The sequence below is a fragment of the Apodemus sylvaticus genome, chromosome 10 (assembly GCF_947179515.1).
Source record: "Apodemus sylvaticus chromosome 10, mApoSyl1.1, whole genome shotgun sequence".
Taxonomy (NCBI): Eukaryota; Metazoa; Chordata; class Mammalia; order Rodentia; family Muridae; genus Apodemus; species Apodemus sylvaticus.
The window spans coordinates 19,111,614-19,136,601 of record NC_067481.1 but is presented as its reverse complement, the minus strand read 5'-3'; the positions used below and the strand labels follow the sequence as shown (position 1 = coordinate 19,136,601).

The window sequence follows — 24,988 nt, the reverse complement described above, 5'->3', positions numbered from 1 at the left end:
TAAAGAAAACAATTTACCTTAAGACAGAAGGCTAGATCAGATGGGCCTTCCAGAATGCTTAACAGCAGAATTGTATGTCTATGATACCCTACGTATTCGGGGTATACCACTGTGTAAACTTTACTGAAGATTCTGTAGAAATCTTGTTATTACTAATTTACCTGAGGAGGCGCCTTTTTCAGCAACACAAGAAGAGCTTGCAACACCAGGTTGGAGAACCGGGGGCCAATGGGGACATAATCTAAAAGAAAAACATGGCTGTGGTTCAGGGATTGAGATCTTGGGGCATGCGTCCAAGCATGCTGCTCTGTCCCCATCAAGGGTAGACATCGGCTCTAGTAAGAGGCAGGCGGCTCTGCTGTGAAAAAAGACACCCTTAATAACCTACATTTTCAAAAAGGTACAAAAGAATGTATCTGTATTTTAAAAAGCTAAGTATCCACTTTGGTTCATGGAGCCGTGTTTTCTGGTCTTTGGAGACTATTTTCTAAAGGAGAGAACATCCAGGTGTATTTACCAAGCATTTCTAAGAAATTACCAGAAAACATCATGGCACGTTTACAAATGGTGCCGACGCTAGTGACAAAGTTTGACACCAACCATAGGTAGAGAGGGGCTGGGGCGTGGCTCAGTGGGGGAAAACCCAAGAGGAGACAAAGGTGGAGCTGAGCAGGATAGAAAAAGAAATGATAACTACACAAATGGAGGAGCTCAGGCTAGCCTTCTGAGAGGCAGAGTAGGTGGTTAGAGAACTTTCTACCTTGGGAAACTTTGGTCTGAGGCCACTTCCCTCTCGTCCTCTGTCTGCCCATCTCCTCCTGGGCATGGAGCCCTGCAGGCACCAACCCCACCAAATCAAGGTTTTCTGAACATCCAGGATACAGGCACACTGGACTTTATATTATTTTTTCATCAATGTATGTTATAAAGGTTAGGTAGTATCTTTTTCTGAGGTCCTTCTAGAACACTGATCATTGTAGCACAGTAGTGGCACTTGAATAAATAAACATACAAGTACAAAAAAAATAACTTTATAAAGTGAAAATCTACTCAGAGGGCACAGATTCTTGTTGTGTGTTGCTATGACCACTAGCGTCGACTGTGCTTAGACAAAGGCATTTACACAGAACAATGAACATGACTAGAGTTCTTAAAGAGATAATCATAAACTGGACCGAGATGCCCCAAACATGGCACACCTCGAATCCTGGCCATTAGGTAAACACTAGTAAATTAAAGAGGCCTCAGAGATATACTTGCTTTGTTTTACAATAAACATTACTAAAACTTAAAAAGCAAACAGCAGATGACCCAATGTAAGGCTGGACACCACAAGAGCAGTTAGCTTGGGACATGTGCACGTGCATTTCTGAGTTAAGTGTACCCACTGTACCTCAACCTAAGATGCTTAATAAGTGTTTTTTAATTTTCAGAACTTCATTATTACTCTACGTTGCTCATTTATTACAGGACACACTGGAGAACACGAGGTAGCTAGCTCATCCTGACTGCTGATGTCACATAGAGACGCTGCTGTGGTCCCTGTAAGACGGGGACTTTATCACGTGGCAGAGTACAACAGCCACAGTGCGGACTCACCGAGCAGCCTCTCAATGTCGTCCACGACCACACAACTGAGCTGAGACTTGTAAGCATCATCAAAGATCTGGAAGAAAGAAAACCATGCATGACCACCTCATGTCTTTCACAGTAACGGTAATCCAAAGAAGATAAAAATTGGTTAATTTTTTTCCCTTTTTTTTAGCTTTTAGTTGGGGAAATCACTGAAGAGACCAGGCTGGCCTTGAACTGAGATTCACCTGTCTCTGCCTCCTGAATACTGGCATTAAAAGTATACACTACAGGGCTGGAGAGATGGCTCAGCGGGTAAGAGCACCGACTGCTCTTCCAAAGGTCATGAGTTCAAATCCCAGCATCCACATGGTGGCTCACAACCATCCATAAAGAGATCTGACACCCTATTCTGGTGTCTGAAGACAGCTACAGTGTACTTACATATAATAATAAATAAATAAATATTTAAAAAAAAAAGTATACACTACAATGCCCTGCTAAATTTGGTTAATTCTTGAACAACACCTAAACAAGACACAGTGTGACACTAATGTCCAGGCTAAAATACGTTAATAGATTACAGGACTGTAAAACTCGAAGAACACTCGTGGGGAAACTGAAAGCAGTTAAATGACTTGCTTGGGCCAACACATCAAGGTGGCCAAAAGCAGTCAGCAAGTTAGAGCAGCAAAAGAAGCGGTTATGCCCTGGCAAACAGTGGCAGCTTCAAATGAGAAGACTGTCGATGTAGAAGGTGAAGCCAAGGGCCCCCCAATCTGAGCAGCTCTGCCAGGCCCCGCCCCCCAGAAGACCATGCAAACAGGAGAGAGAGGACTCATGATTTTGGTTCTCACAAGTCAAGCTGCAAAGAGGACTCTCAGATAAGCTGCCTTCCAGGAGGCAAAGAAGTCCCACAGCCTGGAAAAGGCTCAGCCAAGCCAACTGTGCCACCCGGAAAGGGCACTGCAGCCTGTAGAGCTGCCGCGGGCCGCAGGTCCCAGGCGTCCAGCTCTGGGGAACTGCCACCAGGCTGGGGTGGACTTTTTGTTGATGCAGCTGCTGTTGAGTAATTTCTGCTCTTGAGAGTAACCTGTAAGTAACTGCAATAAAATTCACTGGCTCATCAGTGTGAGTGTGTGAGTGTGTAAATGTGCGTGCTTGTCTCCCCAGGAAGAGTCTGACACATAACGCAGTCCCATGTTATATCCAGTAAAGATGTCTGATCCGGAGAGTCACAAGCTCCGAGTCCACCTTGTCCGCATCACATCTCTTTATAGTCTGTTGCCCCAGCATTTTATATACTGTGTATATATATTATGGATCCACTATATTTTCCCGTATATTACACTGTAAAAACCCAGAAAGCAAGTATGTTTCATTATCTCTAGATCCTCTATCAATTAATAAAACGCTCACCAGAAAAATAACAAGTGTTGGTTGAGAGGTAAATTTATATAGCTGGGCTGTGTGGTACATCTCTTTAATCTCAGCACTCAAGAGGCAGAGGTGGGTGACACCACCCTGGTCTACAGAGTGAGTGCCAGGACAGTTAGCGTTACACAGAGAAACCCTGTCTCAAACAACAACAATGATTAATGATGATGATGATGATAATAATGTATGCTTTAAAAAATATAAAGCAGAAATATCAAGTAGGTAGTTGGATGTCCAGCTGAAGTCAGGCTGAGGAAATGCTCTCAGGACAGTGGCAAGGGACTGCATGGCTGGATGGGACTTTCAGGAAATGGCAGCAGAGGAAAAAGGACACAGTACTACGGGAAGCTGCAGTAGGAAGTGTTAACGCCATACTCAGTCATTTCAGTCACACACAACAAATGCTTGTTAACTCTTTCATACGCCAAGTGTTGATGAAGCCACGGGGAGAACAGTGAGGCCGATAACTGCCCTGTCAAAAGTTAGCGTGGGGAAAGGGCAAAGGTCCTGTGTGACTGTGGGAGGTCTGCCTGAGGGGAGCTTCAGAGTGAGTCACGCCATGAGTCACTGTAGCCCTTCTCCTATCCTAGATGTCACAGAGCCCCACATTACCAACTCGGTTGAGTCTTTGAAAAGCTACAGTGAGCGAGGGTCACCCTCTGAGTCATATTGCACACATGTCCTACATCAGGCAGGAAACACGGTGCCATGGCATTGGATTTGGGGGGTGCTCCTTACTGCAGCAGAGCTGAAGCTATCCCAAACCACAAAGGCACACAGGGGACAAGGGTGGTCTCCCAAATTTAAAAAAAGACAGTTAAGTCCAAATCTAAAAACAGAGAAGAGTGTATTCTGAGTACCCTGAATGCCACGGTCCAGAGAGGACAAAATTCAGGAAAGCTGTAGCAACCAGCTGGTGTTTAGCTGATGAAATGACTATATCAATGTGGGTGAGGGGTGAGGCCCAGAAGGGATTGACAAAACAGACACCGAGCATCCCTCAAACCACAAAGCAAGACACCATTATACAGGATCTTCCTGTGTAGCCTTGGAACTCAATATATAGACCAGGCTGGCCTTGAATTCAGAGATGCGCCTGCCTCTGCCTCCCTAGGCTGGGACTGGTGGCATGCGCCAGCACACCTAGCTTGTCTTAGAGGACCTTACAATTTTCTGTGAGCTAACATTTATTGTAAAAGCAATTAAAAAAAAATCCACTATAGGGTTTTAAACCAGTAAGCTGAGATGGGAATTTTACATTTTAGGAATGTTTTCCAGGCTGATGCAAGAATTTGAGAGATGATGTGGGGAGTCGGTGTATGGAGAAGGCGGCAGATGCCACAGTATCTGTGAGGCAGTGAGGGGCTGAGCTGAGGATGAGTGTGGTGATGAGAGAGGAACAGGAGCCACAGAACTGTTTTGGGAATGGATGCTGAGTACATGTGGGTTCAGCTAGCCTGCCCCAGCCTAGCTGGGGGAAAGGAGGGGAGAGAGGGAGGGAGAGGGGTGGAGATGGGGTGAGGGGAGAGAGGGAGGGTGGGAGGAAGGGGTTGGAGAGGGGTAGGGAAGGGGGAGGGGTTGGGAGGAAGAGGTGTTCCCTCAGCTTCTTGACAGTTAACCTCTGGCTTTGAGTTTCTGAGTTCCAGACCACAGAAAGGCTTGGTAGCAGCGGTTCATAGCTATTTCTGAAGTTGGGATTGGCATTAAAGTCACTGTCCTATAATGTGAACTCAGGGAATCACGAATAACTAAACTTTGCTCAGCAAACATGTAAAGGTTTAGAGGCAGGAATACAGGCCTATTGTTCAAGCTGTGAAATCCTTGGTTTAAGAATGACGGAAGCCTGGGGCACCAGGGCCTGACTGGCTGCTGCTGCACACTCTCCCGAAATTGGTGCCTCTCCTTTCTCGAGGCAATGAGTAACTTACAGGGCAAACTTACTACTGCAAACTCCAGGCATCTGTGGGCCTGGGGTGATGGTGCTCACCTGTGATCCCAGCCCCTGTGAGGCGAAGACAGTAAGCTCAGAACTAGGCCTGTCCCAGCTACAGCAGAAAGTCTGAGGCTACCGGTTACATGAGGGCCTCTCAAAGGTGTGTGTGTCTATGTGTGCAAACATTGTTTTTTGTTATGTAGTGGAAATAACTTAAGGACTTCACAGTTCATTATATAGGCTACCTGGAACACTTAAGAAAAATACCAATGGTATTCATTTAACAGCAAGTGTTTTGTGCTTGTATTTTTAAAAGAATAAACAGCTCTCAGTGTGAGTGTTACAGAGAGGAGCAGCACTGTTCTCTTGACGAGGTACTCACGCTGACAAAGGCTGTGCCAAAGCCAGTTGTGACTTGACTAGTTAGCTCCGAATGCTCTGCCCCAATCTGAATGTGCACACGTCCCTTTCACTTCCTGCACTCACAGGCCCCTCTTTATCTCGTCACTGGTCTAAAATGAGGTCCCCCCCCTCGTCCACTGCACCACAATTTATGTGCAATCTTCTCAGAAACTGATTCTTGGCCCGGGCCCCAGCAGAATGCTTACCAAGATGAGACTCAGACTTGACGGGCGAGCACAGGAGATTAGCTGGCAGCCTAAATCTAATGAGATATTTACATATTGAGCTGGAAAGTTCTACTGTAATTTTATGTAAATCAATTCAAAAAGGAGGTGAGGTATTGGAAGAAAAGATGCAGAAAAAAATAAACTCGTGCAAACTGCCCCAGTTAGAACGGGGCCACAGCCTGCCCGCAGTACCACACACAGCCGATGCACGCACAGTGCGTACTCTACATCAAATCTACCACCACCCAGAGCAGTCAAGGAGAGAAAGGTGCAGCTGGGAGTTATATATACCTCACAGACTCCAAAAACATTAACCTAAGGAACGTGCAGGCACTCTAGAGTCATCAGGGAGAGTGTGCAAAGCCCGCGAGCCAGCTGCATGCATAGACAAGGTCTAGTCAGCTGGGGAGCCTGAAGACGGGCTGGAGGGAGGAGGACTGAAGGACCAGAGGGAAGGGCAGTCTGGGTTAGTGTGCAAATGATGAGATTTGCTCTGAAGGATAAAGATAATCTCCAGGAAACAGATTCCCAGAGTCTAACCCCAGCCGTGGACACCGAGGGGCCCGTCCCTGTTAAACAGGCTGCTCCACCTCTCTTGCTGGTAAAGGCAGAGTACAACACAGACCTGAGGGTTACAAGAGACAGCTAGGCCGCCATGGACGACTGGGGCTCCAAGACAGCATGCTGGAGATACAGCAGGAGCAGAGGACCAGGGACTGGGGCGGGCTGGGTAGGGGGCAGGGCAGCACATGCTCAGGCACCGAGCTCGTGCAGCCTTGGACTCTACAGACAAGTTAGAGCCACCTGTGAGGAGAGGCAGGCGGGGCAGCAGCTGCTGCTCTGGCCAACTGGAACGCTCCAGGGAGGATGCCGGCATTATTAGCTCCATGTTAATCCCAGCCTTTCAGAGTCACAAGCCGCAGCAAAGTGTGCTGTAAGGAGCTTCTATCCTTCACTCTCCATAACCTCTTTAGTGCTCTTAAGTAAGTCAAGCTAAGCTCTCTCTGGCGGAGACTGGAAGGGTTCACTTCAGTTTTGGAGTAGCTGGCTTGAAGTACCTCAACCTAGTTAGCAGAAATCTAATGACAAGAGGAAGCTAATGACTTAGAAAATCCCCAATGCAGTAAATCTGTCAGCAATTAGTGGAAAGCACACGCTAATCATATTTGGTAGCATATAAAAACGTAAATGAGCAAGTTTAAATTGGCACTATCAGTAACAATCTCTGGTCTCTAAAAATAATTTAGGACCAGACCAAGCAAACATCAGCTGTCTTCTGACAGGAAGTGGACCTCAAGGTTCGGCAAAGCACTAAAGCTTCTTGGACTGACTTTAAAAATCCCTTATTTGTTCTCCCCGCTTTTCAGAAAAAAGTCTTACATTTTTCACTATCGTGACCCACACAGAGGGTGTGCTCTGTGCTCCACTGGCTAAAAGCCACGTGGCCCCAAAGCTCTGCTCTTCCTCTATATACTCAGCAAAAGACAGTGTTCACCCAAAGCCAGAGGACAGCCACCAGGACCACTGGACACTTCGGGCGTACCCCACGGCTCAACTCACGCATGCTCAAACGCCACTGAATCAGCCCCATGATATATTAGGATGTCAACCCAAAACATCCAAATTCTGTTGCTTAGTAACTGCTGTCAGGAGATCCAGCTTCCAGCTTCGCTCTTTGTACGGCCTAAAGCGTGAGAGGAGGGGATTAGCACCATGACGGTTCTGTGCAGACTACAGTTTGCCGTGGATTTACAGCAGGATATTCACAGAAGATTATTTCTTTCTCGCAAAGCTAGTGGGAAGGAAATATTCTTCTGTTCATTTGCAAATCTTTGAAAATAAGAAGTATCAGGTTATTAGTAGGAGGTTCATAAGCATTATTTAATTTTGTTTAAAAAATTTAGTGATATCTGGCTTGTGCATTTTATATGAGTACAAAATGTGTATGCAGAAGTATCGTGACTAGGTAATTAGGTAAAATCAAATTCTATTGCTATGTTCTTTTTATTTGATGTCATTAACAACCAGCAAGACAGATTTTTGCAGTATAGATGCAAGAAAAGATGGATATAAGAATGAAAATTTTAGAACAGAATAAAGTTTGAGAAGCAAACATGAATAGGAGAAAAATCTATCAGTATTTCAAATATCTTGGTGGAGCATCTGGCGCTCCCTCAGCCACCAGAACAAGAGGACAGCACTTCACAGACGCTTTGACACTGTTGAGTTCATCCATGCAGAAAGGATTTACTGAAGAAGGTAACAAGGTGAAATTTAAATTAACTGAGAATAAACTATTTTCATGTATTTTTGCATTCATTTTGGGGGAAAAAAGTAATAGCATAATTATGGCCCTCTTTCCTCATAAAAACTATCTGCTACTGGATCCAAGTAATAAAATGGTAATAACGATGATAACGAACTAATTCAGACTTCCCTATTTAACAAAGCTAACTTATGTTATGTCTGAGCTTATAAACCATTATAACTATAAAACATTTGGGGAAATATGTGTGGGTACACACACACTCACATACACACACGCCACTAAAGATGGGGCACCAGGCCTTGTATGTGCTAAGCAGGTACTCTACCAGAGTCACTGAGACAGTCATTAAAGTGTAACTAAAGAAATAAGTGAATACCAACTTTTTACCTAACAAATTGGAAAAAAAAAATTAAGATTAAGTTGGGGCAAAAGTGCAGACAGACAAACTCATTCTTTTCAAGCATAAATTAGCAGAACTTTCTGAAGGGATGGGCCATGGAAAATCAATAGTATCTTTACATAAAAGATTTGATTAGCAATATGCGTAAACATCTTGACAAAGTTGTTTCCCCCCTAGAAAAAAGGTGTCTCCTAGAAATGTCAGAGAAGCTAACCCACCGAGCCACACCAGCATGGCTGCCTACTCATGACCGGAACAAGGGGACAGCAACAGACTTGCTCACACGGAAGGGGGTTAGCTCACGGGCCTCTGCCCTAGACAAGGACTATGGACGGCTAAGGAATGCTGAGATGGGGCTGGAGAGATGGCTCAGAGAAGGTTCAGCAGTTAAGAGCACCGACTGCTCTTCCAAAAGTCCTGAGTTCAAAGCCCAGCAATCACATGGTAGCTCAAAACCATCAGTAATGAGATCTGACACCCTCTTCTGGGGTGTCTGAAGACAGCTACAGTGTACTTACATATAGTAAATAAATAAATCTTAAAAAAAAAAAAAAGGAATGCTGAGATGGTCTTCCCTGGAAGAGCATGCCAACTGGTTATCCAATACCAGATAGTAGCCCTGAAAACATATAGACAAGTAACATTATACGCACTGAGCAGGTTGTGTTTATATATTTAGGAATATATAGGGATACACACACACATACCAACAATTTAAAAAAAAGAAGCTGAGAGAGAGAGAGAGAGAGAGAGAGAGAACGCACAGGAATGGCTGGAGGGAGGAAATAGAAGGGGGAATATTATAAGCTTATTATAATCTGAATAATAAAAATTTACAATTAAAATAGTAATGAATATTAGCAATCTGAATCCTGAAGATTTATCCTAAAGAAATAAGCAGAAACTGTATAATAACAAGTAAAATTTCCCACCATACTTGCTGAAGTACATATTCTGTCTCAGAAATGCTATTTTACTTTAAATAAATTACCATCTCATTTAGTTCATGCACTATCTCTACGTGGCAATTCTCCTGCCTCAGCCTACAGAGTGCTGGGATTCAGGTATGTACCAGCATGCCCTAAACAAACATTACCCGTCATATTATAGAGAAAACCAAAGGCTTAAAGGCTTCTAGAGAAGATAATCTACTCGAGATAACAGAGACCATAAGTGTGACAGAGATCAACTAAAACTTGGGTCTATTTGCATGAAAACTCTAGTACTAAGTCATGTGACGTCAAACTAGGAAAAAAAAATCTAAGAAAAGTGTGGAGCAGTGATTTCTCTAGTTTGGTAATTCTATAGAATACTATTTATAACTGTGGAAAAAAACCTGAAAAACAATTTAAAACAAAAGTGATTTTATTCCAGAGGTCCTGAGTTCAATTCCCAGCACCCTCATGGTGGCCTTCGGCCATCTGTAATGGGATCCGATGTCCTCTTCTGGAGTGTCTGAAGACAACGACAGTGAACTTATATACATAAAATAAATAAATCTTTTAAAAATGTGCTTTTAAAAAATACTTGTATTACTTTTAAATTATGTGTCTATGTCTGGGTGGAGGAGATGCCTGTGGAAGACAGAAGCATCAGGTCCCCCTAAAGCTGGATCTGGGGTTACAGGTGATCGTGAGCTGCCTGACGTGGGGCTGGGGACTGAACTTGGGTCCTCTGCAAGTGCAGGGTGCTCTCTTAACTTCCCAGGGGAAGTGCTTAAACGCATATTACTCATCCATTAATACTGAGGGAAGCTGTAGTCATGTTTCCTTCCTTCCTTCCTTCCTTCCTTCCTTCCTTCCTTCCTTCCTTCCTTCCTTATTTTCCCTTTTTTGTGACAAGATCTCACAATGTAGACCAGGCTGGCCTGGAACTCTATGTAGACCACACAGAGATCCACCTGCCTTTGCCTCCTGCGTTCTGGTATTAAAGGGTGCATCACTAGTATATCTTGAGTTTAAAGTAGTATTTCCAACATGCTCTTCACTGCAGTGTGTGAGAGCGTGTGAGTGTGTGTATGGATGACAAGTCTTAACAGAGAACAGAGAACAGGTGCAGTTACAGCTTATTTTACCTTTTTAATCTGTCATTTTTTTATTTTCTCTATCATCATCATCATCATTATTATTATTGTTATTATTATTATTTTTAAATGTGCATTGGTGTTTTGCTTGCATTCATGTCTGTGTGATGGCGTGAGATCTTGGAATTACAGACAGTGGTGAGCCGCCATGTGGGCGCTGGGAATTGAGCCTGAGTCCCCTGGACAGGCAGCCGGTGCTCTTAACCGCTCCCCGACTGCAGCCCCTTCTTATGTTTGTTATTAAGAAAAGCTCGGTGGACAGAGGGCGTGTAAAGGAAAGAACTGTTTTGTTTCAGAGTGAAGCATTACAAATTATTTGTGGTCTGAACTGAAAGTTAAAGCTCCTTCCCATCCTCCCGTCAGACCTGGGGACAAGAAGAGCGGAGGGAAGGACGGGAGAGGGATGGCCTTCCCAGCCTTCCGGGGAGACCAAGAGTGTTTAGACCCTGTGAGCCCTCAGTCTGCCTGCCATTAGGAAATAATGTGAAAGCTGTTTGCTGGCCAAGTGTTGTGATATTTCTAATACTACACGTTTCTAAGACATCTGTGCTTCATGATTTTCGCTGTCCTAAAGTTTAGTTACAGGAAATAATATTTCCCCCACTCCAAGGAAGACTAAAAGTCAAATGTGGAGTTATTATTAACCTGCTGGAGCAGATATTTTTTTATTTTTTTATTTTTAAGTGTACACGGATGATGCAGACGGTGAATCATGAATCAGGACGACTTTGAATAAGCTGCTACGGACTCTTAGTTTTGTATTCCTTAGCTTTCTGCTCATCTAAAACTACCTTGAAAGGCTTCAGCAATTTAAAGATTAAATCACAAGTTATTAAGTCATTAATTTAACCATTTAAGCCTCTAAAATCAGCACATATTACCTTCCCCCCCTCAAGTCAATTTGCAAGAGATTAAAATAATAAAAATGATACTATCTCACACTCAGCAAGGTGGCTTTGATCTGCAGAAGCCTAAAGTACTTAAAAAAAAAAAAACTTTATAGAAAAACAAGGACCATCCACCCACATCTCAGAGCTCCTGAGGTAGGAGCTGGCAGCATCCGGAAAGCGATGGAGTCCTTTGCTGTCTGCACAACTCCTATTTTTGAGCAGGTATGGGAGTAGATGGTTTAAGGCAATGAAAATACAGCCCGCTTTTCCATAAGCTATCAAGTCCAGATTCCAAGGGGCCTTGGGGACTGCCTGCCTGTAGAGGGAAACCCAAGCCTGAAAGGGTGGGGAGGGCTGGAGAGAGTCAGCGGAGAGAGCGCTTGCCTGGCGTGGGCCCCAAACAAAACACAAGGACTAAGAGTACAAAGTCAGAAGCCACCATCAGCACTGGCTTCCGACTCTCAAGCACAGTCGGCTGCTGATGCAGGAGGATACATCCTGCAGTACTTGTCAGGATGCAAGTGGGGTGGGTCAGATGATCCATCCCTGTGCTACTCTGTGACCCTCTAACTCCAGTGCGGCTCAGAGGTACCAAACCCTTGAAGGGAGAGGGGTGAGGAGGGTTAGGCTTAGGGAGGCTCTCTTCATACACAAATGAGGGGGTTCTTGGGAAAAGCTTCCATATTTTAATGTGTTCTGTTCCAAACTATAGTCAATGTAATCGAAGCTGAACAGTTTGGTTTGCACATTGATAAAGAACTAAGGAAACAAAGCTCAAATGAATTTGTTCTGTTCTACGTGACCCTCTCACCTGATCTTTAATCAAACCGATACTGACAAGTTAAAATTGAGCCAGGTGGTGGTGGCATACGCCTTTAACCCCAGCACTCTGGAGACTGAAATAGACAGATCTCTGTGAATTTGAGGCCAGCCTGGTCTACAACGAGTTCCAGGACAGCAAGGGGTTCACGGAGAAACCCTGCCTTGAAAGGCAACACCAAAAAGAGGTGAAAATTAATGTTGATATGTGCTACGACAGTAACATTTGGAAGGTAAAGAAATTCTCAACAGAAATGCATTAACTAAGTTTTAAAATAGTCGCCCCCTGCTCTCAGATTCTGGTGATAATTAGTTCTATGCCACAGCTTTGTACGCACGTGTACACAGGTACAAGTAAGCGTGCACATACGCGTGCGTACACACTCATCTGAGATTAGAAATTAAAACAACATCAAAATCTTGATACCTTCTTCATGGCCTGACACTTGGCTGTCTCAGAGAAGCCAATCATCTTATCAGGGGAACAGATCTTGATGAAGGGGAAGTTGGATTCCTCTGCAATCTTTGCAGCGAGGGCAGTCTTCCCGCTGTGAGGAGGGCCTGCAAAAGAAGACAGGCAGAGGAAGAAAGCCAGCCTGAGCCCAGGGAATCAGACAAGTTTAAACTTTTATCCACGAGGTACTGCGGTCTTGACTAGTTGCTCATTAGCATTTCCTGACCGTTTCACAGCAGACGTGTTTCCTTTTATTTATTAGCAACTAAACTTAATGAACTGATTAGCATTTCTCAAATGTATGGTGAAATGCATGCCTTCATGCTTTCTCACATGCCCTTAATCTCCCAGCCTTCTGACTAAGCAACAACACAAGGATTTTGCTTCTGAAAAGAAAGAAAATGTATACAAATGCATATCAGGACGCGCCTCACTAATTCTAACAAATCTGGATTTTTTTTTTTCCGTTTTGGTATCAAAAAATAGTTTTTGGTTTTTTTTATTTTTTTATTTTTTGAGATGATATTGGGTGCAGGGGAAAACTGCTTTATTTGAAGCAGAGGTGTCATGAGGCTAGAGTGCTGAAGATGCAAACATCTGTACAGAGGCAATCAAATCCATAAAGTCACCTGCACTTATAAGCCCCCATCCCGTGTATTTGAGGGCATGCCCCCCTCCCAATCATAACCAATCCATCCTTCCCTGCCACCCTCTCTGGAATGGGACATTAGTGACAGTTCCTTTCTCTTTAAAGTAAAATAGCTCCCTGGGCCTCACATCTGTCACCTAAGCTTTCCCAACTGTAGCACTTCCGCCCACACTGCTCGGGCTCCCATCGAGGTCCCCAAACTCCATGCAGGTATTTTTCTGGGGCCTTTGATCCAGCACCTCTGTCCTGAAGTGCCTTTCCTGGCTGCCTGACAGCTGTCCTCTCCTGTCCTCCTCCCCTCGGTTATGCCTGCTTGGGCGCCCTTGTCTTCTTTTCCTGCTCTATTTAGTCCTGAACTGCTAACGAGTCTCAGAGTCTCAGATGAAAGTCCCAGGCTCTGTGTGTATCTCAGCCACACCGTTTCCTGAAGGACTGCTTCTACTCCTGGAACTGCTGGGGCAGAGCCTGAGCGGGAGCAGCCGGCGGCCTGCTTCCGGGAGCTTCAGACCTGCAACTCAAACACGCTAGTCGCAACTTCTAATCTCACTAGTTTATAGGAACTTGCAATTTAACTGCTCAAAAGTGAGCTTGTGATCTTTCTTCCTAATTTCTGTTTCTCTGCCAATCAGTGATCTCTGATAAACAGACCGATTCATCAGGCTGGGAGTCCTGTTTGACACCTCTACTCATATTTAACTTTTTATTTTTAAGTGATTTTTTTTGTTTGTTTGTTTAAAAAGTCTATGTGTATGTTAACAGGTGACTCTGTCTGTGTATGGGCTGTGTGTCAGAAAAGGCCAGAAGAGGGTGCCAGATTCCCTGGAGCTGGAGTTACTGGCTGATGTGAGCTGCCTAAACAGAGCTGGGAACCGAACTCAGTTGTCTGCAAAGGCAGAAAGAGCTCTTAACTACTAAACCACCTCTGTGGCCCTCTGCCAATGTTTAATCTAACCAGTATTTTTCAGCTTCTGGTTCCCTGTGTATGACACAGGAATAAAAACAGTATCTATGGCTGGGTGTGGTTTGTTTTTACTTTTTTTCCAAGACAGGGTTTCTCTGTGTAGCCCTGGCCATCTTAGAACTCACTGTGTAGACCAGGCTGGCCTCAAACTCAGAGATCCGCTTGCTTCTGCCTCCCAATGCTGGGATTACAGGCATCTGGCACCTCTGCTCAGCAGGATTTCTTTACAAATCCTTTCTAGGACTAGCCAGATGCTTGGATGTCTCTGTGTCCACATCAATAGTTCCTACACTGAGCTGTGCAGTATCAATTTATTATTAAATACTAGAAAAATATATTCCTATAAGAAAACTAGTTGCTGTCACTTGAGACATTCTATCCCCCCACCCCTGAATTTTAATCTGTCCTAATATAGATACATAGGCTAGGATATTATTTGCAGATCACAAAGTTTAGAACTGAAAAGTATTTACCTCTCTGAAACATACTAGATAGCTTTTTGTTGTTGTTGTTGTCTTGGATTTGGCTTTTTTGAGACAGGGTTTCTCTGTATAGCCCTGGCTGTCCTGGAACTCACTCTGTAGACCAGGCTGGCCTCGAAATCCACCTGCCTCTGCCTCCCAGAGTGCTGGGATTACAGGCGTGCGCCACCACCGCCCAGCACTAGATAGCTTTTAAAGACAAATGCTTCCTGTTATGTATTTTCCAAACCTTTAAGGCTGTCACCTCATCCTTCTTACCTTCTAGAAGGACGCTAACCAGTGGTGTTCGGTCGCTATTTTTAGTTTGCTGGACCAGCAGCTCTCCATCATCTAGAACTCGGGTCACGGGGTCACCCCACTTGATGATTCCATTCATAATGTAACTTGCATAATCCTCTTGGTTTGTGCCAAATGCCTATTGAGGTAAAGGGCAGTTTGAAGCATTTTGGTCATCAGTATTGAAACTAAACTATCTCATCTCTTGGTGTCTCTGTCACTATGTTGTTTGGGTCACACGACCTTGCCGTGGTCTCTTCAAAGACATTTTGAATTAAATTATTTCTGACCAAGAAATAAAAAACTGTCTCATTCCCCAAAGACTTGGGTAAAAACTGGCAATAAAGTCAGATATAACTTGAGGAAGCCTTTGGAGAGGAACCAAGCTAAGGGAGGGCTGAGTGCTGCTCAGTGGTCGGGAACTCAGGCAGCACACGGAACAGTTCTGCTTGTGGAGGCAGAGGCAGGCTGATCTGAGCTGGAGCCCAGCCTGGTCCACAGAGTGAGTCCCAGGACAGCCAGGGCTACACAGAGAAACCCTGTCTGGGAAACAAACAAACAAACAGAACCCGGAAAAACAAAAACCAGAAAGTCTCAAAACTGATAGCAAGCTCTCTACCACAGGAAGTATTTGGGTAAATAGTGGGTCAACTACCAGCCGACAGTGTTCGGCTGACGTGTCGACAGTAAGATTCTCTCGTGTTATGAAACCACAGATGACAGCCCGCACATCAGGAGGCCGACAGGAACGTTTCCCTCCTTGATAACAGCAGCATCGCTCTGTGGGGCCACACCTCACTCAAGGTGCATACTCACTGGTTTGATATCGTTCTCCAGGGAAGCAAGGAAGTCCCCTCTTGTCACCTGCAGGCTCTCTGCCTTCTCCATGTCTACTTCTACTTTTGTGCTGGCCTGAAAGAAATAAAACAAAACATGAGAGTTGAAGAAAGCTTAGCGGCATTTCCAGTCTAAGAAGAGAAGAGCACAGAGCATGCTTCCATCATCAGATTCTCAGATGTCTACAAATCATATATGCTAAAGGGATTAATGGTTAGAATATATACAGTGTCTAAAACCCAACAACAAGAGCTAGGTACTTGAACAGCCATTTCTCCAGGGAATGGAGGCAACGGGGTCCAGCATTGGCCAACATCAGAGTGTCCTGCTGGGCTTTTCCAGACACCCTGTGAATGCCCAAGAGCACACAAAAAAGATGGCTGACACCACTAGTTCTCAGAGAACTTTAAAGCCAAGTGTGGTGCATGCCAGCGCTGGGGGGGGGGGGGTAGGGTGGGGGTGGGGATGGGGGTGGGTGGGTGGGGGTGGAGGTGGGGATGGGGGGAGTGGGGGAGTGCCGGCTGAGGCACAAACGTGGCAAGCTCAAGGCCAGCATAGGATAGACATCAACACACTGTTTCAAAACCCCCAAATAACCAAAACCACAAGGAAATTTCACCTTGCACTTAAAGAGCAGCTATGACTATAAAACAAAACAAAAACAGAAAACAAAAACCCAACTGAACAAAAAACTCAGAAAATAAGCAATGGTAAAGATTTAGAGAAACTGGAGCCCTTGGGCTGTTGATAGGGATATAAAATTCAAAAGCACTCATAGAAAGAACACTAGGACAAAAGCCAGCCACAGTGGTGTGTGTCTTTAATCCCAGCACACAGGAGGCAGGAACAGGGGATCTCTGAGTCCAAGGCCAGCCTGGTCTACGGAGAGTGTTCTAGGATAGCCAAGGGTACACAGAGAAACCCTGTCTTAGGAAAAGAAAAAAGGAAAAAAAGGGAAAAAAGAAAACCGGGATTGTCGTATGACCTAACGATGTCTCCTTTGATATCCATCCCAGAGAGTGGAAACAGGGGCTTAGGAATTTTATAGCCATGTTCACGAGAGCATGGAACCAGGCAGCGAAGCCGAGGAAGACACCCAGCTGTCAATCTACAGGGAACAGACACAGCTATGGTGTGGCCACCCTAGAAAGAAGGAAATCTGGTATCACACCCCATGGATGACCTTGAAGACACCGTTGATGGAGGCAAGCCAGTCACAAAAAGACAAATACTGCATGACCCTACTTGATGACATCTTTAGGGTTCTCAACCCTAAAGTATCCCTAGAGGGATACTTTTTAAATGGATACAAAGTTTCAGACTTACAAATGAAAAGAGGTGCGAAGTAGAGATGGCTGCAGATTATAAATATGTTTAATGTCACTAAAGTGTACAATTGAAGTGGTTAAGGTTACATCTATTTCAACACAGCAAATAGATACTAGGGGGGGACAATGGTGTCCAGTCTTAGATGGACATCAGGATGTCCTCTAGAGTCCTTCTGGACTTGCAGAGGCCAGCCCCACCCTACAGGATGCTGAAGTGCTTAGTGGAGGCCTAGGCACCTCTAGTGTTGGAAAGTGCCACAGACGATTCTGGCACTGAGCTGCGTTTGAGAACCACGAGTTATTCCAGGAGAGTACGAACCTAAAACTTGGACTTGTGCTCAAGAGCCTGTGTGCCAGCTGCTCCAACAGTCTGCTCACTGCACCTGGAGCTGACACTTGCACATCTGAGGAGCATCGGGGCCTCTATCAGCACTTGGAGCTGCCCAGACCTGATGAGTGATTAAGACATATTTTTTTTTTCTTTTTAATGTGACTGGGCTCACTCCCAATAGCACGACGCAAGTGAGTTTCATCATTTTTAAATCGATATCATGGCTTTTTTTTTTTAAGCATCTTTAAAAAAAATGACTATAAAGCAAAACTATTCAAAGAATATATCAACTTTCCATTGATATTGTAAAATATGAGTCGTGTTCCTTTAGGAACAGACTGCTGAGACAAGAAAAAAAAATCAGCCTTAAGGGATAAAAAGAACTATGTAAGGAAACTGGATCAAGGTGGCAAACAGAACATATGTATTTATCTCCTTTTCAGTCCCAAATCCCAACAAATGGCAGCAGTAGTAAGAAAGATGAAAACCACGGAAAACCTGCCACTAACGTGAAGTCTTAGGAGCAGAGGACAGAGAGACCCACTAATACAGAAGCAGAATAAAAGGGGAGGAGAGACCCTCCAGAGCCAATGGAAGGTGTGTCCCTGCAGCTCAGTCAGAGCTGTTCGCAATCAATAGGAAGAAATCCAGACTGTCTAGACACCCCGGTGCAAAACCACTGAACATCAAAGAGAGACAAAGTCCCAGAGCCGTTCTGAGACACGAAGACAAGCCTGTGAACCTGGAGTTGAATTGGGGTGATGGCTCTCACTGGCAGTACTAGAACCCAGAAGACAATGAGACCGGTATTCACAAACACATCCTTGATAGCCATTCTAGAAAATGCCTCTCTCATTATATAAGGAGGCATGGGTACGCACTGTCCAAACAGCATTTAAAAATAGCAACAACCAGCCGGGCGTGATGGCACACGCCTTTAATCCCAGCACTTGGGAGGCAGAGGCAGGTGGATTTCTGAGTTCGAGGCCAGCCTGGTCTACAGAGTGAGCTCCAGGACAGCCAGGGCTACACAGAGAAACCCTGTCTTGAAAAAAAAAAAAAAAAAAGCAACAACCAGAAATAATTCAATGTTAAGTAAATTGCCAGCATATTCATTCATTATCTTATCAAGTGTCCAAAAATCTAAAACTAAAGCATGAGACAAGATGTGCATGATCCCTGGCCTCACGGCTTGTGCTGGCTGGCCTCACATTCCTGGCCCAGAGTGGACTTCATTTTTTTTTTTGTTTTGTTTTGTTTTGTTCTGTTTTGCTTGTTCTGTTTTATGCAGGGTTTCACTATGGTAGCCCTGGCTGTTCTGCAACTTACTCTGTAGTCCAGGCTGGCCTCTGCCTGCCTCTGCCACCCAAGTGCTGGGATTAAAGTTGTGTGTCTCACCCCCCAACTTCCTATCTTAATCTTCTTCACTACCAGGCTCAGTTTATCTACCTTGAGTTTTATGTGGCAGTATTCTAGACTACTTGTGCACAGGTACAAAGTGATATAGGGACCTTACAAGTATATGATATGAAATGGCGCCCAAGATATACTGGACAATGAAAAATACAAACCTCAGTACAATCATACTTACACCCCTTTCTATAATGTATGTGCACCTATGAATATAAATTTGGAGAAAGCAGATGACAAGGGTATATCCCAAATACTGGCTGACTCTAGAGAAGGGAGGCTGACAGAGCGTTCTCATTTTCCCTGTATGTCTGGCATCCTTGAATCCTTAATACCCGACACAGACTGGCTTTATAAAGAAAAGATGTTACTGATCTCAGTTTAGGACGCTGAAAGTCTAAAGAACTTGGTGCAGGCCCTGGAGTAAGGACATGTGCCTGGAGACATTCCCGTCTCCAAGGGGGAAGCGGGAGGGCTTGCTTTTCTAAGAACCCTCTCTTCTGCACTAACAGGGCCCCAGAAGACATGACTTGGTTATTCCTAAAGGCAGGACCCCCAGGGATCTGGCAACTAAGGAGACTGAGGTAGGAGGCTCTAGAGTTTCAGGCCAGCCTGGTCTATTGCTACCTTGCCTAAAAACACCAGGGGCTTTGGGCATGAGGGTATGGAGGTGTGGCGAGGATGATTACCAAGGCCGGCAACTGCTAGCGTAGAGATGTTGAATGTCCCAAAGCTGAGCATCAGCAAGCCATTTAGTCTAATCTGCTCGTCACACACTGCACACATGTATTAGAATCTAGCTTATCATTATAGCTAATTGGTTTATATGTCAATTATATATATATATATATACATATATATATATATATTTTTTTTTTTAAATTAAGTCAGACATTGTGGCTTATTATGTGTAATCCCAGCACTTGGGAGGCTGGGGCAGGAGGAGAGAGTTCTAGGCTAGCCTGGACTACACGGTGAAGATAGGGCTACACAGAAGATCCTGAGTCAACAACATAAGGCTATAAATGAATTAAAATGGCTACGAGGTGAGGGAGGAGAACAAGCTCTTTTCAGGCACTCCAGGAATTAATTATTAAAGTTCCTAACTGTAAATAATATTCTAGTGCTAAATTACTTCTTCTTGTTCATTAGAATAAATGTTGAGTTTTTCATAGCTAACAGCTACTATTTTATCAACATCAACACAATTTTACTTTTAAAAATCAACAATTCTGAATTTCTACTCATTCAAAAACCCTTTCCCCCATTTGGTTGAGCTATTTTCTGCCTTTTATTTGTGCCAGCTGATCAATACAGAAACAACGACACCTTCCAGCTTAGGCACAAACTCATAAGCTCGTATTTCAACACCAGCAAATATCAGTGGCCACCCTTACGCCTCGTGACCTTCTAAACCTGACCTTTCCAGGCTCCCGTCATTACTCTGAAATTAAGGGGGGGGGGGATTTTCATCACCCAAAAGGTCTCTGGAAAAGAAGTCATTTTACTGAAGCTCACCAGCACAGCTCAGGGAAGAAATCTGAGTTACAAACCTTCTCTTCCTGGAGCAGAAGTCCCTCTCAACATAAAAACAACCAAAGATCCTATGAGTTTTAGCTAACCAAGAACACGGGGTCAAGTACAACGACACGAACACCAGGCAGCTCGTGACTACGCTTCCCACTTATTACAGAAAACTGAAAACCACTGTCCGCCAGGAAGGCCCCTCTTGTCGACCTGGCTTCATCTTTGCTTTGGGCCAAATGTTTTGAAAAGGAAATGGAAATAAAACCAACATTTTTTTTTTTTTTTTTTTGTACCCTGAAGACAGAATGACTTGCTGAATACTCTAAGTGTGTTTTAAAGTTCTAACCAACTTTTGAATTTTATTTCTTAAATTTACTATTAGTATGCCGGGTGGCAGTGGCTCTAATCCCAGTAGTCAGGAGGGAGAGGCAGGTGGATCTCCGACTTTGAGGCCAGCCTGGTCTATGGAGTGAGTTCCAGGATAGCCAGAACTACACAGAAAAACTCTGTTTATAACAACAACAACAAAAATTACAGAGTGCATGTGCGTGAGAAGGACGCTGTACAAGTGGGTTGGGGCGTGTCTGACACTATGTGCCTGTGGAGGGCCAAGGACAACTTAGAAGAATTCCTTCTTTCCTTCTGCTACCAGGTGGGTCCTGAGGAGAACTCAGGTTGTCAGGCTTGGCAGCACCTTTTCTAACTGAGGCATCTCACTGGCCCCGTATTAACACTGTTTATGTCAAGGAAGAAGAATTAAAAAAAAAAAAATCAAACAGGGCCTTCACAGACAAACGGGTCCATTTCATCCAGGGCTCAATACTATATCCTCTTCCTATCTTTCCTGTTTGGAAACCCTTTGGGGAACATGGGCTGAGAGTTATTGCAGCTATACAGGGAGATTAGGAACACGGACAGAGCTTGATTGGGATCTGTCTCTTGGGCAGTAAAGGTGCCTGATGTGAAGGCCTGGGGACCTTAAGACTCCCCGAGCCCACACGAGGCAGAAGAAAACCAAGTTCTGCAACATTTTCCTCTGACCTCCACACAAGTGCCCTGGCATGTGTGTACACTGCAAACCCCTCCCTCTCTCATACACACAGTAATAAATGAATTATTTTAAAATAATACATATGTAGGTTTATTGCTTTACAAAATATGCATGGGTTGGGAGATGACTCAGCAAGTAAAGTCACTTGCTGCCCAATCCACCCTGCTCCTAGATAAATTTAATAAAAATTTTAAAAACTACATATACTATGTGCTCAGTGTTCACAGTTCCTGTGGGATATTCCAAGATGAGTAAGATGTGGACTTATTTGTCAAAGTCAGCCAGAAGCATCCCACATGCTGCCTGACTACTCCAGGAAGGAAGACAGCACAACATTATGAAAGGGAGAATCAGGAAAGGCTTAGGCAAAGGACAGTATAGATGCCAGGTAAACAAAGCACGTAGAAGTTCACAGGAGAGAGACCCCCCCCCCCCCAATAATAAAACAAAACAAAACAAAATGAGCAAGAATGTAGAGTCTGAAAACAAAATAAAGTTTGGTGAGTCTTTCAGTATTCAGAATACATGAAGATGAACTGGGAAAATGTCTGGAAGGGCCAGTTAGTTGGCTCTAAAGGACCTAAACCAGGCAAAGCACTATGAACTTGCTTTGCAGACACGGCTGTCATGAAGGTAAAATGATCTGAGCCAGGACAGTTAGTGCATAGGAAGTAGGTGGCAGCCATGACAGTGGAAAAGCATTGCTCTGGGACAGACCCAGTAGGATGAACAGGTGACTTGATGTAAGACACAGAAGTGTGCGGCAGAGATGACTGCAATCTTAACCTGGGATGCTGGCATAAAAAGAAAAGGGAGCCAAGAGGGAAGGTGGTTTGCTGGATCTTATATTTGAGGTCTGAGAAAAAACCCAAGTAGAATTACTCTATATGAGTCAGCAAGTTAGAAGACAGGACCTGTCCGGGATGAGATGGAAACCTGGGAGCTACGGAATCGCAGGGACAACATGGCGAGAGAAAGAACCATCTGCACTTATGTACCAAACTTCGCTGATCCATAAACGGCCCCTCAAAAGTATTCTTACCATAGTATACAGTATATGATTATACGAAGCCAGGCACGGTGGCGCATGCCTGTGATGCCAACTACACAGGGTCTGAGGCAGGAGCATCACAAGCTCAACCCTTACCTGTGATACATAGCAAGTTCAAGGCCTATTTGTGCAAATTAGCAAGACCAACATAAAAATAATCAAAAGGGATAGGGCTGTAGACCTATGGTAGAGTGCTTGTAAAACATGCATTAAGCCGTGAGTTGAATCCTCAGCAGCACAAAGATAAATAAAGAAACAAACAAAAAATCAGAGCCACCCCCAACACTTTTTACTAGTCCATTTTCCTGCCTCTGACCCCCTTGCAGGAAAAGGTCAAGATTCATCTTGCATGACTAGCCCCAAATTTAAAAAGTAGCAGATATACAGTGTCTGGGCATGAAACAGCTCCTGGATGCAAAAGACTCAGCCTCTTGGGAGTTAAGACAGCACAAAGGTCGAAAACAATAATCTTCAAAACCACGTCTGCCAGGTGGTAGGCAAATAAGCTGGTGGTCACCACTGGACAGACATGGTTGTTTGTCCTTCAGTGAACAGCAGTCCTTACTCCACCTCGCTTCACCATCAAAAACCAGCTGACTCTCCTTGGCATAGGTGGAAAGGGTGGGGTCGTGGCCCGCACAGGCCACGTGTTCTTATCTGTCCACTGCGTTCCTGACCTTTATGTGTCTGTTCATGGCTGTGGACTGTGCTGCTCGCACCAGACCCTCCAGTTCAGCGCCACTGAAATTCTTAGTCTCCACAGCCAGTTCCTTAATGTCCACATCAGCAGACAGTAACTGGTGCCCTCTCATCCTTGCTGTGTGGATATGCAGGATCTGGAGTCGACCCTTCTCATCTGGCAAGCCTGAGGAGACAAAAACAGACATTTTCCTAGTCTTGGGAATCCATCAGAAGACACAGTCACAATCCTACAAGTTTTCTTCTAGGCAGTCCATCTGTCAGGAACTGTCAATGAACATTATTTAATAATGTAAGGTTGATGTCATTAATAAACTCTGAAGCCACATGTGAAAGCACGTGTGCACGAACACACACAGGCACACATACACACTCACACATGTGCATACAAACATGCATGCATGCACACAAACATGCATGCGTGCACACCTGTGACCTACTTTACTTACCTATCTCCATTTTAACTTCTAGTCTTCCAGGTCGAAGGAGAGCCTCGTCTATCAAATCTGGCCTATTGGTCATTCCTGAGAACAGATATTAAGAACAGTGAGCAAATGATCAGCGTTCAAAGGTAAGATAAAACATACTTTTAGTCTATGTAAAAATTAGTAACCTCTCTAAGGACCTTTTACAAAAGTCAAACACAAACCAAACAGCACTAAAAACTAAAGACATTTGTTTTTTGTTTTTGTTGTTGATTTTTTTTTTTCCAAGACAGGGTTTCTCTGTATAGCCCTGGCTGTCTTAGAACTCTATAGACTAGGCTGGCCTTGAACTCAGAAATCCCCCTGCTTCTACCTCCCAAGTTCTGGGATTAAAGGCATGCACCACCACTGCCCGGCTAGTTTTTTATCTAGTAGAAAACATGGAAAGCCTCTGCAGCAAAATCTCTATTTAAAGAGCAAACATAAGGAGCAAGTATGTGGCTGAAAACAGCAGGCGGCCTTTCCAGCTCCCCATCTCCCCTCTTCTGTAGTCTCCCCTCTTCTGTATGCGGCAATTTCGGGAGAAAGCAGCTCAGGCCCAAAGCCCAGCCGCAGGCGAGCCACCAGCTAATGTGTAGGCATTGTCGCTGTGCATCCTTTATTTCAGACATACCGATAACGAGGATGTTGTTCAGCTGCTCAACACCATCGATCTTGGACAGCAGCTGGTTGACAACGGTGTCGTGCACGCCGGTGCTGCCGGCCATGCTCCCTCTCTGCTTGCAGATGGCATCGATTTCATCAAAGATGATGATGTGCAAGCCACTGTTAGCACCAAGCTAGGAAGGAAGGAAATTCTGCTAAAGGTCACAATCTGAATGCATCAATAAACTAACCAAGAAATGCAAAACAAAGCGTCCTACAGGTTGGCTTACTGCATTTTGACTAGTAAATATAGATGAGCGTAAATTAAATTGTGGATGTTGCCCTCTCAAAGATATTGGAATTGTAAAATAGCTAAAAATGCATTAACTTAAATTAACATGGGCTTTCTAGCAATTTATATTTAGTAATTATACTTCCCATGAGGGGCCAGAGGGAGTGAGCTAGAAAACTTAAGACAGTAACCACATGGTTATTATGGGGTGCAGTGTCATTGCAGTGTGTGCACAGAGCATGTAATGATCAGACAGGGTAACTGACGCATCAAACATGCAACAGTTCTTCATTTGGGGAACGATCAGCATCCTCCCTACTGTGGTGAAATACAGGCTTAATTGATGTCAATCACGAGTCTTTTACTCTCTATGTTTAACACCAAGGCAAACAACAAGGAATAATAGAACAGAATGGATTGAATAGAACCTAGGTATGAAAATACATAACTATAAATTAAGTAATGAGCATAGTGAACCTAAGGATTAGGTATGACTAGAATTCATCTAATAAAAATACAATCCTTTGTGTGTGTGTGT

General features: G+C 44.3%; 1 protein-coding gene across 1 annotated transcript in view; it reads right to left on the bottom strand.

The window, feature by feature from the left end:
- The window catches only part of Nsf (N-ethylmaleimide sensitive factor, vesicle fusing ATPase), a 133,462-nt gene that overhangs the window by 24,286 nt on the left and 84,188 nt on the right, over window positions 1-24,988 (bottom strand). The window contains exons 10-17 of the mRNA XM_052194373.1: window positions 24,187-24,352; window positions 23,538-23,612; window positions 23,067-23,254; window positions 15,671-15,766; window positions 14,837-14,993; window positions 12,460-12,593; window positions 1,600-1,666; window positions 162-241 (exon numbers count right to left, since the gene is read on the bottom strand). Coding sequence (XP_052050333.1) covers window positions 162-241; window positions 1,600-1,666; window positions 12,460-12,593; window positions 14,837-14,993; window positions 15,671-15,766; window positions 23,067-23,254; window positions 23,538-23,612; window positions 24,187-24,352 — 963 coding nt within the window. The remainder of the gene's footprint in view (window positions 1-161; window positions 242-1,599; window positions 1,667-12,459; window positions 12,594-14,836; window positions 14,994-15,670; window positions 15,767-23,066; window positions 23,255-23,537; window positions 23,613-24,186; window positions 24,353-24,988) is intronic.